The sequence below is a fragment of the Beta vulgaris genome, chromosome 4, assembly GCF_026745355.1.
Source record: "Beta vulgaris subsp. vulgaris cultivar EL10 chromosome 4, EL10.2, whole genome shotgun sequence".
Taxonomy (NCBI): domain Eukaryota; kingdom Viridiplantae; phylum Streptophyta; class Magnoliopsida; order Caryophyllales; family Amaranthaceae; genus Beta; species Beta vulgaris.
Genome location: NC_079205.1, coordinates 20,334,218 through 20,347,655, shown reverse-complemented (window position 1 = coordinate 20,347,655; position 13,438 = coordinate 20,334,218). Strand labels below are relative to the sequence as shown.

The 13,438-nt window shown below is 37.6% G+C and overlaps 4 protein-coding genes across 4 annotated transcripts; 3 read left to right on the top strand and 1 right to left on the bottom strand.

The window, feature by feature from the left end:
- The first annotated feature begins 100 nt into the window (after nt 1-100).
- LOC130591077 (uncharacterized protein At4g02000-like) lies at nt 101-751 on the top strand. The gene has a single exon (XM_057393983.1). The coding sequence runs from the start codon at nt 101-103 to the stop codon at nt 749-751; it is 651 nt and encodes a 216-aa protein (XP_057249966.1).
- Nucleotides 752-6,017: 5,266 nt separating this feature from the next.
- LOC125496537 (uncharacterized) lies at nt 6,018-7,196 on the top strand. Its single transcript, XM_048642023.1, has one exon. It carries the CDS (start codon nt 6,018-6,020, stop codon nt 7,194-7,196), a length of 1,179 nt encoding a protein of 392 aa, XP_048497980.1.
- A 604-nt stretch (nt 7,197-7,800) lies between these two features.
- LOC125496536 (protein CIA1-like) lies at nt 7,801-9,790 on the bottom strand. The gene is made up of 3 exons (XM_048642022.1): nt 9,632-9,790; nt 8,412-8,558; nt 7,801-7,905 (listed from the first exon to the last, which is right to left on the bottom strand). The coding sequence occupies exons 1-3, from the start codon at nt 9,788-9,790 to the stop codon at nt 7,801-7,803; spliced, it is 411 nt and encodes a 136-aa protein (XP_048497979.1).
- Nucleotides 9,791-11,837: 2,047 nt separating this feature from the next.
- LOC125496535 (uncharacterized) lies at nt 11,838-12,960 on the top strand. Its single transcript, XM_048642021.1, has 3 exons — nt 11,838-12,048; nt 12,233-12,547; nt 12,671-12,960. Exons 1-3 carry the CDS (start codon nt 11,838-11,840, stop codon nt 12,958-12,960), a joined length of 816 nt encoding a protein of 271 aa, XP_048497978.1.
- Nucleotides 12,961-13,438: the final 478 nt, after the last annotated feature.

The window sequence follows — 13,438 nt, the reverse complement described above, 5'->3', positions numbered from 1 at the left end:
CCAAAAAAAAAAAAATCATCAAACTAAAAAATGAATCCTTTTCACCCGCATAACATAAACTTGGTTACAACAAGTAAGAGAAGACAGCAGTCTTCGCAGAATGGGGATACAGATCGAGACCGAGGAAGAAGACATCTTACAAGAGGACTACGATCTATACAGAACAGTCCTAGGGAAAGCGAAAGATCTCAGAGATTTTACGCAAACTCAAATCAGCAACTGGGTGTCAAACCACTGGACTTCCCATGATGAAATACAGGTTAGAAAAGTAGGTAAACTTTTCTACTTCATTTGTCTTGATAATAGAGATAGAGCAAACCTCATCTGCCTAGGCTCAGCAAATTTTCAAGGAGCCCTTATCTTGTTCACAAAATGTTCTCCCCACATCTCTCTTAGAGCTCATAACTTCTCTAGAGTCCCTCTCTGGATTAAAGTTGAAGGTCTCCCCTTACTTTATAACAAAACAAACATTGCTAGAAGGGCTTTAAATAGAATAGGAGACGTTCTCCACTTTGATAATGCTTCCTCTAGTACTGGCTTCAAAGACATAATTAGGGCTAAGGTCCTTATCCCTATTAACAATCCACTAGTACCAGGGTTCTACCTTAACAGACAAGAAGGTCCAAGAGAATGGGTCGATTTCCGTTATGAAGGGGTATTTGTCTTTTGTTCCAAATGTGGTAGAATAGGTCACAGGCGCCCTAGGTGTCGTCTCCAATGGCCATTGCCCAGAGGCACTTCGAAATGGTAATGGAAGACATAGGTCAAGGAGTCGACTTCCCAATAACCTCCCAAGTGTTCACCCCTCTATTCACAAACAAACTTATCGGACTTAAGAGGGTGGAAAGAAATAGAACAACGAACGTAAACCTCCTAGACTATTCTTGGGATAGAGATGAAGAGGGAGACAGCCTTTCTGAACAGACTCTTCCAGATAATGAAGGAGACGAACCTAACACAGACTCTAGTGACTCTTCAGACTCTGATAGCGATCATGACAATAACCCGGAACCCAGCAACCAAAATGAACAAAATAGCCATAATCTTTCGGAAGAAAGAAACTCTCAACCCCCACCCACCGATCAGAATCAATCGTCACAAAAGAGAAAATCCTCATTCCCAGATGAAAACACAAATGGAAAAAAGTCAAGAACTGAACTTCAACTCTTTTCTAATCTTGTCCCGAAACAATTATCCAGTTCGAAAAATACCAGGTTTACAACCAAGCTACACAAAACCCATATCCCACACGTTAAAACACAAAGCTTCAAAAAACAAACTATTTTCCCATGCAAGTCAAGCTTACTATTCACTTCAAAGAGAGGACACTCACTTCACTCCCACTCTTTACTTCCCAACTACCTTCTTACTCCTACTCTCCACTCAAGTAAGAGTAAAGTCTTCAGTGCATTTAAGACGTGGAAGCCGAAGAAAAAGAAAACAACAGGAGTATTAATGGCCTCGATAGTGCAAGGAAATTTTTTGAAAAAATTTATCTCCTGCCCTCCTAAGTCGAACCCCCCTTTTCCCTCTCTTGGATTTAAGTCTGTTTACAAGTTTACCCCCCCTCTTTCTACCACTCTTCCTAATCTTAAGGGTATACAGGTAAACAAACTTAATTTGTTCGAAAGAAAATCCCTCCTGTACTACAAACTAAGAGTTTTTGGGTTCTTTCTCCTGACATCCCTCTCAGAAAGGAAAAATCCCTCTGCAAATTCTTACTCTCCAGTGCTTATTCACTTCCTGCCACTCTTCTATTTATACCTCTCTCTCCTACTCACTCCACACTCTCAAGCCAAAAGTTTCCCAGATTTGTCAAACACAACAAAAATGGCATCCAATACAAGAATTCACCCGTCCACCACTCCTCCTTCCTCGCCTCCAACCCAGCCGGACCATCAGTTAGATTTCTTCCCCCCTTATGAAGAAGTCAATCTAGCCAACCTTTTTACACACGTGCAACTCACTGAAAATGACCGAATCTACATCCCTACCAACCCATTCAATGATGACTTCATTCCTTTTGGCTCATTAACTTATCTTGAGACCAACAATATTTTTCACACCCCTTTGTCGGGTCACTTGTCTGCTGACGAGGAAGAGATTCTCGTGAAGAATCCACCCAACTCTCCTGAGGCTGACCTTGTAAACCTGAATCCACTACCAATTCTCTCGCCTCACATGCAAAACAGCACTTTTAGTGGTCCTGAGAATCTCACTCCTCAGCTCCTGGAGGAGGGACCGGATAATATTTTGTCCCCCACCTCAGAATCAGTAGATCAAGATACAAGCAAAAGTGGTAAGTTTTCGAAGTTGACCCATCATACTTTACTTGACAAAAATTCATCCCAAATCCAGCTCATTGATAAAAAGAGAAAAGGTCCAACAAGTCTGTCTTTCTCAGACTGGGACGAAATGGGCCTTTCAGCCCAACTGATCCAACCACAAAAATCGCTGCCTAATCCTACAGAAAACATAATAGATCTAAGCCCAAAATCATTTTCCAACAACAAAACCCTTGACCGCAGTCACTTCTCATCAAACTCCTCCTCAGACTCTTACTCATTTCCTCACACACCTCCTAATACCCCGAATTCAGAAAACTCTTTCGACTCTGCTCATTCAGACTTCTCTCTCCAAGAGTGGGACTATAATATTGATACCATGGACCTTAACTCCCTCCTTTCTCCTCCAAAATCTCCCAACAAGATTTCAAATGAGGATCTGTCTCCCACAAAAACGATCAGGCGCAGGAGAAAAAGAGAATGGAAGGCTTCAGGCTTCTTAGCTCTCCATCTTCACAAGTTTGAAAGGGACGCCATAAGAGCTAATGTCCAGTCAACCTTCGACCTAAACCTCCCACCCATTGAAGACCACTCTGCTGCTTCTAGTTCTGGGACAAAGAGGATCAAATTTCAGAAATCTACTAAAGGAAAAAACAAGCTGAAATACGGGCTTAGCGAGGGAGATAGTCCAGACCAAGACCAAGCGGAGGGATCAAATGCAGAAGGTAAGAAGAAGACAACCAGGAAAGGAAGAAAAGAGATCAAAAAGAAAAATGGTGCGGCTGACCGACAGTCTTCGACCAAAGGATGAGTGCTATGTGCTGGAATTGTAGGGGGTTACCTGATAGTAACCTCCATCCATTAGGGTTTTTCCCTAATGCTATTAGTACTTATAATTTAGACTTTATCTTTCTTTCGGAAACCAAATCTCATGTCTCTGTGTTAGAGCCAATTTTCAATAGGTTGGGGTTTCCAGGTTGTACGGGGATGAATTCTGAGTTCAGCAAAGGAGGTTTGTTCCTCTGCTGGACTAGGAGGGTAGATCTTGTTATCATCCAAGCAACTGTTAACTTTATATGCTGTAAAACAGCCAATATGGCTGGTAATGAATATTTCATGCTGTTTGTTTATGGCTCGCCTTATCTTGCTGAAAGAGACTCAATTTGGTCTCAAATAACTGATCTGATGGAAAGAAACAAAGGAAGATGGGTTCTGCTGGGAGACTTCAATCAGGTTGAAAATCAAGACCAAAAATTGGGAGGGTCCAACATCCTGAGGGGCGCAAGTAAATTCCGGAACTGGAAACTTCAAAATCTCTTAATAGATATACCATTTCACGGAGTTAAGTACACATGGACAAACAATAGAAAGGATAATGAAGTCATTTACGAAAGGATAAACAAGGTCTCTAGCAACAATCAATGGAGAGACCTATTTCCGGATGCTCAAGTCTGGAATCTCCCCATTGTTATCTCAGATCACAGCCCGATTATCCTCATTACTACAGAAGCCCAAGGTAAAAAGATGAAAAGACCCTATAGGCTTGATGCTTGGAGCCTAAAACATCCTGAAGTTACAACTATCATCCAAAACCAATGGGCCAGTTTTCACCAAGGTTCTTCGGCACACATCCTTCAAAGAAAAATACAAAAACCACTCTGAGAGAAATAAGAAATTGGAGCTTGGAGTATAAAAGCAAAAACAAAATTGATTGGAATGACATTCATGAAAAGCTCTCGAACCAACAAGCTGTCATTACGAATATCTCCCAAGGAGGAAGCTAACAAAAGCTTCGCAAAGAGATCAAAGAAAGACCTGCAAGGCGAAATTTTTGCTTATTGGAGACAAAGAGCCAAATCTAGATGGATATATTCAGGAGATAAGACAACACAATTTTTTTATAAAAGTGTTAAAGGGAGAAAGAGTAGGAACGAAATAAAAGCGATCAAAGACGATTCAGGTAATTGGTTACTTGATAAGAATTCCATCCATAGTCTCTTTTTTGAAAGCTTTAAACAACTCTACTCGTCCAACATTGCAACCCATGACTTCATAAATCAGGAAGACCCGATCCTTGCTAATCTCCCCACTCTCACAGATGATCATATCTCCTTCTTAAATCTCCCCTTTTCAAACCAAGAAATTAAATCTCCAAGCTTTAGCTCTAAACCCCTAAAATCCCCTGGCCCGGACGGTACCCCCCCTTTATTCTTCTAAAAACATTGGGGGATAGTTGGACCGGATGTCATCCAAAGCGTTAACAGCTTCCTATCTTCAGGCTACCTTCTCAAAGAACAAAATAAAACTTTCATCACCCTCATTCCAAAGAAGGATAGGCCTCAAGAAGTCAAAGATTTCAGGCCTATTAGCCTCTGCAACACTTCTTACAAGATCATAGCCAAGACTCTTGCAAATAGGTTAAAGTCAATCCTGGGAGACATAGTTGACAAATACCAAAATGCTTTCGTTCCAGGTAGGCAAATGTCTGATAATTGTTTCATCTCACATGAAATAATAAATTGGGTAAAGAAAAAGAAGAAAGGTAATAACTTTGCAGGAATTCTCAAAGTTGATTTAAGCAAAGCCTATGATAGAATTCGATGGGATTTCGTTGAAGCTATCCTTAGGAAGATGAAGTTTCCTGAAAATTGGATTCAATGGTTAATGCAATGCATCACAACGGTCACCTATTCGATTCTCATCAATGGTGAACCTTCCAAAACATTCAAGCCCTCAGCTGGATTAAGATAAGGAGACCCACTGTCATCTTACATCTTCATATTATGTATGGAAGTTCTTTCAAGAAGCTTAACCCAAGCCCAAGCTATCAAAACTCTCGAAGGTTTGAAAATAGCCAGGAATGCGCCAAAGATTACACATCTTCTCTTTGCTGATGATGCTCTCTTCTTCTTCAGAGCTCTTCCAAAAAATTGTTGGACTCTCAGGGAAATAATCAACAACTTCTGTCAAGCATCAGGGGAAATGATAAACTTCGATAAATCTCACGTAATCTTCAGCCCCAACACTCCCCTGAGATTCACTAGAATTATGAGAAGACCCCTGGGAGTCTCCTCTAAATCAAAGCTTGGGACCTACCTGGGATGCCCCATGGAGGTAGATGGGAGATCAATGACACAATTCAACTCCATCCTATCAAAGGTGGTCGAGAGGATTACGTCTTGGAAGTTTATCAATCTTTCACAAGCAGGGAAATTGATCCTTATAAACACAATCCTCACCTCGCTAGCTTCTCACATTCTATCAATTTATATCCTCCCTGCAAAGATTTCAAGACAACTCTCTTCTACTCTGCTAAAATTTTGGTGGTCCTCGAGCTTCGATAAGAAGCCTATCTACTGGAGGAGTAGGGATGTTTTGGAGCAACACAAGTCCAACGGAGGTCTAAGTTTTAGGAACATTCAAATAACGAACAAAGCTCTACTATTCAATCAAGCTTGGAGAATTCATAACTCAAAGGAATCGCTGGTATACCAGGTGTTTAAAGCCAAATACAAAAAGGATCCCATTTAGTTGGTCATGGATAATGAAAAGCCTAAAAAACCTTCTTATGCCTTTAACAGCCTTTTCAAAGCTTGTTCCTCCTTCAAAAATGGCCTATACAAAAAGTTAGGAAATGGGAAATCAATCAATCTTCTCCAAGATAGATGGAGCGCTTTTTCTGACCTCAAACCCCGGATTACGAACCACCACCAAGGTAATGATCACCCAATCATGGTCGCAGACCTCATTGATGATTCAAGAAATTGGAAAGCAAGCAAAGTGTGGCAAGTCTTTCCTCCGGACAAGGCCAAAATCATCCTTGCCCTTCACATTCCTCAATGCGACACTGCGGATACAATTGAATGGAGTCACACCAAGTCTGGAAAATTCTCAGTCAAGTCAGGTTACTGGTTCCTCAAAGCTTCCGGAGAGAACCCAAACCCAACAAATCCTTTCTGGAGAATGCTCTGGAAATCAAATATTTTCCCTAAGTGGAAACACTTTCTATGGAAAATCATGGTAAATGTTTTACCAACAGCAGACAATCTATTAAAGAGAAACATCCAAATTCCTTCCTCTAATTGCAAGCTGTGCAAGGATAGGCAAGAAGGAACTGCTCACATTCTCAGAGACTGTCAAATATCCCAACGAATTTGGTCAGCCATTATGGGCATTTCGACGGGAAACAGCCAGCACATCCCTATTCAAGATTGGATTAAAAACTTCCTAAATTTCTTCAGGAAGAAAAAAGAAGACGGGGAAGAAATAGCTCTCAAATTTATATCGACCATGTGGAGTATTTGGCTTCATAGAAACGAGATAATCTTCAACAACATCCATACAAGCCCTGGAAGAATAATCGAGCTCCAGCGTATCTGCTACGATAGAGCAATGAAGAGTGCTCAAAGATCAAAAGAAGATCAAATCTCGGAAATCTGTAATACGGAAGATATGGAACGAAAAGAGGAGAATTCTTGGGAGCTGGGGGCCAGATCAACGTATAGAGTCCAGATTTTAGTTGTTGACGGAGCATGGAAGAAGAAGCATAAATCAGGTCAATGGCAAGCAGCTGTAGCATGGAAGAATATATCACATTCACATGGGGAAGAATTTGCTTCCAGAGTCTTTGCCTCCACCCCATTACAAACTGAAGCTTACGCAGTTTTACAAGCCATAAAAGACATGGAATGGAAATGCTCGGATATAAGTATAAAAACAGATAATCAAGAGGTTATAAGAGCTCTCCATCAACAGAAAAAGGCAGACAAGAGCATCTCCTCCATAATTTCTGAAATCAAGCAAAGAGCTCGTAGTTTTCAATATTTTTCTTGTCAAAAAGTAAAGCGAGAGGATGTGTCCCTAGCCCACAACCTAGCCAGAAAGGCAAGACTAGGGACTTATCTATCTTAGCCCCCCCTTCTTTGTTTTACCCATTGTCAAAAAAAAAAAAAAAAAAAAAGGAAGGATGCCACTGGACCATTTTAACATCCTGCGTATGACCTTGCAATACTGACACGCACTCAAATTTATTGCCAGGCTCAACTTCCCGTATCCAAACTGATTTGTCTCGCCCACACGTAGCAATTAAAGAACCAGAGGGATTCCAAGACACACATTTCACTTCATTGTCATGACCCTGCAGACATTATACCATATCTTTACTCAATTCCATAACATCACATTTGGGTATTCGCCAATATTCTGGTCATCTGACCAAGGAACAATGTAGGTCATCATTATTTTCTCACCTAACAATCCTTGCTTTTACTTTCTCATTTTTCTTTGTTTACTCTCTTTACCGATAATTATTATTTCATTCCACGAGCTAAATTTCTTGTAACGGTTCATTTTAGCTGACCCCCAGGCCCCAAGCATTTTTTACCAAGGTTTTGTTGTTTTATTGTATGTATTATCCAAAGTAAAAAATTATCAATTACAAGTATTACAAATCTTGCTGAAACCAACAGAAAGTTCCGTCTAAAATATTACTACCGCGATGTGTACGTCTTCACTATCATAAGTTTAACAACAATCCCAAGGACACACATAAGCTTTTCCCAATTTCATTAAGTCTTGCACCACTGACCACTTGGCTTAGAAATAGTAGGTTATCTGCAATCTAAATAACATATGAAAGTATCAGTGACAAAAGCTCTAACAATTTTTCGTGCAACCTCTCACACAAGGACACAGAGATAGAGATGACGAACGCAAACTAAAGATTCAAATAAATACCATCTTAAACTCACCCCCCATTTGATAGACGGTAATAAATTGTGATGATGGTATAAAATTTATCCAAATATTGACAAGAAAAAACTCACGTCAATATCCACACCTCCATCGTGATAATAGTCCATCACGAAAAATGTATTCCTCTTTATAAACTTTTATTATGCCTCAATACAGACTTACAAAGTGGTAAAAATGAAATAAAATTTTGTGAACAAAAGAGATGTTTGGGGATGGACGAGCATTACCATGAATATCGACATGGGAATTCCTTTACCCAATTACAATAAAGTTCATCACCACTACCAGTGTTTATTACCATGAACCAAAGGGCTCATCAATGCAAAGACATGTGAACACTGATCACTAAGTTGAGTGAGTTGCCATGAGTACCTCCCAATTTGAGATGTATTCGAAATCACCCCCAATATCTGCCCATATGGCCATAGTAGCATCAAAGCTAGCAGTAGCCAACATTTTCCCTGAAGGTGACCAAGCACATGATCTGATGGTTCTCGTGTGTTTTTTCTCCAGAACCGCCTGCATAACCATATAAGATATAGTTGTTAATAGGTACTAGTTCCTTAAATTTCTTCCACAGTCAGTATACCAGGAAAAACAAATCAATAAACATAGACATCCTATAGTTGGAGATATAAGAAGCAATCGACAAAAGAAGAAAACAAATTCATACACATGTGACTCTATCGACATAGTCCTACAATTTCAGTAAAACTAAAAGAGAAGCTTAATACTCTGATAATCCTAATGACTTGACATACTCAAAGTTCTTCAAGAAAACAAAAAAGAACCCCCCCCCCATAAATAAAAAAAAGCTTTATAATTTAGAAACATGACTTGATGTTATAACTTTCTTATTTCAAGCTGGTTAATGCTAACCTGCCTTCCACCGGAGCTTATTGATTTAGCTACATGCTCTAGTAACAAGGTGGAAGTACATAGCAAAAAGTTCTTTTAGAGCCATCACTAGAAACCCTTCTCATGACCGACCTGTAAACACATCCCCCATTAAAACTTGTTCCTCAAGCTTCAAGTTTCCCATTGCAAGTGACCACTAGTCCACTAGGTCACCAATAGGGTTGGTTATAGGTTGGGTTTATGCTCGGGACCTCGGGTTGATAATAAACGGGTTGAACATGTCTCAATTCCTATTTCACCCATTTAATTCATTTATATGTTTCTTACTATTGGATTTTAATTAAAACTAATTATATTTCAATTATAAATTCCCCTAAAAGTATGCATGATTGGAGTTTCATTTCGGTAAAGTGCAACAATTAGGGTTTCTTAAATTTTCAGTAAGTTCAACATAGCTTTTTAAGCCATTTTATATGTAAATGACTTAAATGCATCAAAACAGGTTAATTTTGAGTCGGAAATGTCAATCTTAACCTAACCCATTTAACTAAATGAGTAAGTTTTGTCAACCCATTCACTTAAGCGGGTTGAAAATTCCAACCCTAACCTGCTATTTTCGTTTAGGTTCGAGTCAGGTTGATAGTTGAGGTCAATTTTCCCGACTCTAGTCACCAATACCCGCTGTAAGTCTGTAACTTTACTTTAGAAATCAGCCAATAAAAGAAAAAGGGAACCTTGCAATTAAAGGAGCCAGAAAAAGATTGTTCCCAGATGCAAACAGTTTTATCACCACTACAAGAGGCGAGAAGGTTGGTGTTAATGGGATTCCATGCGAGCCCCCAAACTCGATCTGTGTGCCCTTCAAGAGTTTGAAGGTGTTCTAGCTCACCCATATCTTCCACTGAATTCGATGTGAACAAATGATAATCTATTATCTATATATATATATATATAAAACAAGGTTCAATTGGCTTATGTGTCAAGCTAATGCTCATTTTGCCACATGTCATCACTATACTTATTCTTATTCTTTTAGTGCCACGTGTATAATGGATCAATTACAATCTTATAAATTTGGTAAGTTTAACTCAACAAATGGAATTGCTTTACAATCATATTATTTACGGCACAGTTGCTAACTAATAGTAAACAATATTAATATTGATAAAACTTACCATTTTACATTATCATTTATGTAACTTATCAAAAAAATAAATGTTATTATATAAGATGTTCATGTAATCACACCCTAATATAAACTGATTTTCTTCCACTTCTTTCTTTACACGAAAAATAAAAAAAATTCAAATGAATCTCAAATAAAAAAAAAAAAACTACCATGTTAGCACAAAAACAAAATGGCGTTATCGTAAACAAAAAAAAAAAAGATGAAGTTTACTACAAAAAATTTAAATTCATAAAACCCTAAATATTTAACAATGGAACAAACTTATATTGTCTATTTATTTTTTACTAACTTTAAAATTATTGTGTCACTCACCGGTAGAAATCATCCTTATTTCAATAATCTTAATTCTAAATTTTTTTATTTGATGGGTAATTTTTAAATTCCTAATTGACAATTATACTACTAATATATTGAATTAATTTTCACTAAATGTTAAAACTTATAATCTTAATTTTTTCAATAAATTTCTCACTCACTAACTGTAATAAATTACAAAATTTTCAATACATTGGCATATTGACTATTTCATTCCAACCTTAGCTTATATTATTGATTTTTCTCACCCACTATTATCAATTTTAAGAATTATATGACTCATTTTAGTATTATAATTATATGATATATATATATATATATATATATATACTACATGGAAACATAAAATCAGTTCAATTTCATCATAATTAGTCAAAAGCAAAATTTTTTAAAATGAACTTACCAAATAATTTCGACCTATATTGACCCATTTAGAAAATTTATTCAAACTCCATATCAATCCAACTCCATATATTCCCCTCAAAAAAAAAAAAAAATCCAACTCCATATATTTGCGGTTTTTCATGCGGTCTTTAAATCTTCTTCACTTTGTAGATCGAATGATTCTACACCTTGGTTGTATCAAGGAATTATAGTAACCATGCTTCAAATGCAAAGAACATGGAGATCAAAGGCTTAATTTCTTCATAAAACCCACATGCATGAGTTTTATATTTGTTGTTGATGCAAAAATCGATGACTTGGAGTATAATTTTGATGGATAATTTGTAGCTTTAAAGTATAAAAAAAATGTAGCTAAGAGAGATTTGCTAAAAAAACGTAGATAAGTTGTATGCAATAATCGGTAATAAGATAGGTTTGGTTGTAATAAGTTTTAGAATCATCTAGGCGTGGGTTGTAATAAGATAGAGATTGTATGTAGAGAGAGATTTAGAATCAATTTATGGAGAAGATGATGTATGTAGTTGTAATAAGAGAGATTGTATGATATTTTTTATTAAGGTAGAACACATAGTGGACTTGGAGCATTATTTTATAACCAAGGGCCAAATTGTTTGAAGCATCATTATAGTAAAGTGGTATGCTCATTTATGGAAAATACAAAATTTGAGCCATTTTGATTGTGTCCAAATATAAGAAAATATAACTTTTACAATCAAAGTTAATCTTTAAATAAACACTATTTTCTAGCTTCCATTTCACTCTTTTTCACTAAAGGAAAGAACTTACCACTTCAGATATTCAAATGTGTAAAAAAATTATATGGACTTGGCCCACACTAAAATCGTATGGATCTATGCTAATTCATGTTATTTATTAAAAAAAAGACACTATATAAAAAAATAGATATAATATCTGAGTAAATATAGATTGTAAAGTTTGATGATGTGGAAAAAAAACTGCAAAACTTTGCGCTAGCAGACATTGAAGCTAAGCTACAAAGTAATGGCAGCACATTACGTAAATTCAGCGAAATGCCATATCCTAATGATCTGATCATAGAAGACGGGCAAAACAAAATGATAATGGACGAGCTTTCCTATGACCGAGGGAAGTTAGAAGAGGAGTTCCAGCGACTGTTTCAAGGATTAACAACTGAGCAACGTGGAATTTACAATGAAATTATGTCAGTTGTATCACGAGGAAAAGGAGGGGTGTTCTTTGTATATGGATACGGAGGAACAGGTAAGACGTATCTTTGGAGATTGTTGTGTGCCTCATTAAGGCGTAAAGGAGATACCGTTTTGCCAGTCGCATCAAGCGGAATAGCTTCTTTATTGCTTCTGCGCGCGAGGAAGAACTACTCATTCTAGGTTTGGACTCCTATTAAATGTTGCTGAGAACTCAACATGTGTTGGCATTAAGCCAGGCACGGACTTGACCGGACTCCTTATGAAGACAAAGTTAATCATATGGGATGAAGCTCCCATGATGCATAAATACTGCTTTGAAGCTCTAGATAGGAGTTTAAAGGATGTTATGCAGTTTGTGAATCCTGCAAATCAAGATATCACATTTGGTGGCAAGGTTGTAGTTTTTGCTGGTGATATAAGAAAAATATTACCCGTGGTGCCTAAAGGAAGCAGACAAGACATTGTCTTCTCAGCAATAAATAGTTCTTACTTATGGGACTTTTGCCAAGTACTTAGGCTGACAAAGAACATGCACCTCACAACAGGTTCAAGTAATTAAAATGTTGATGAAATTAGAGAATTTTCATAATGGATACTCAATGTTGGAGATGGCTAAGTTGGAGGGCCAAATGATGGTGAGGCCGATATTGAAATACCCCATGAAATGTTGGTAGATGGGGGACATGACCCTATTGCGACAATAGTAGAAAGCACATATCCTGACATAGCAGATCACATTTGGGAATCAAGTTATTTTCCAGAAAGAGCTATTCTTGCTCCAACCAATGAAATTGCTAAGACGGTTAACGATCACGTGTTATCTCAATTGCCAGGTGAAGAAAGAACTTACTTGAGTTCAGATGCAATTTCAGTGGAGGAAGGAAATTTTGGAATTCATGAGATGTATTCAATAGAGTTCCTAAATACAATTAAATGTGGAGGATTACCAAACCATAGTATATGACTGAAGGTTGGAGCACCAGTTTTGCTCCTAAGGAATATTGATCAAAGTTCTGGGCTATGTAATGGCACAAGATTGGTCGTTAAGCACTTAGGTGATCGCATTATAGAGGTTATTGTGGTATCTGGTAGTAATTTGGGCAATAAGGTCTTCATTCCACGAATGACGCTGACTTCGTCAGACTCAACAAAATTTCCCATCAAGTTCCAACAGAGACAATTCCCTTTGGTTGTGTGCTTAATGACAATCAATAAAAGTCAAGGACAATCACTTTCGCATGTTGGCCTATATCTTCCTCGGTCTGTTTTCAGCTACAGACAATTTTATGTGGCCGTATCAAGAGTTACTAGCAAGAAGGGTTTGAAAATTTTAATAGTTAATAAAGAACGTGGAACATCGAATGTTACCACGAACGTAGTGTACAAAGAAGTATTTCAGAATGTTGATTAAATACTCTTATTATTAATGTTACTCAATAAAT

Excerpts from the sequence above, each read along its gene's own strand:
- LOC130591077 (XM_057393983.1), top strand. The coding sequence starts at position 101 with ATGGGGATACAGATCGAGACCGAGGAAGAAGACATCTTACAAGAGGAC.
- LOC125496536 (XM_048642022.1), bottom strand. The coding sequence starts at position 9,790 with ATGGGTGAGCTAGAACACCTTCAAACTCTTGAAGGGCACACAGATCGA. Across the intron at positions 8,559-9,631 it reads CTGGCTCCTTTAATTGCAAG|GCGGTTCTGGAGAAAAAACA; the intron begins GTTCCCTTTTTC and ends ATGGTTATGCAG. Across the intron at positions 7,906-8,411 it reads AATACATCTCAAATTGGGAG|ATTGCAGATAACCTACTATT; the intron begins GTACTCATGGCA and ends TATGTTATTTAG.
- LOC125496537 (XM_048642023.1), top strand. The coding sequence starts at position 6,018 with ATGGTCGCAGACCTCATTGATGATTCAAGAAATTGGAAAGCAAGCAAA.
- LOC125496535 (XM_048642021.1), top strand. The coding sequence starts at position 11,838 with ATGCCATATCCTAATGATCTGATCATAGAAGACGGGCAAAACAAAATG. Across the intron at positions 12,049-12,232 it reads ATATGGATACGGAGGAACAG|GCACGGACTTGACCGGACTC; the intron begins GTAAGACGTATC and ends GCATTAAGCCAG. Across the intron at positions 12,548-12,670 it reads GCACCTCACAACAGGTTCAA|ATGGGGGACATGACCCTATT; the intron begins GTAATTAAAATG and ends AAATGTTGGTAG.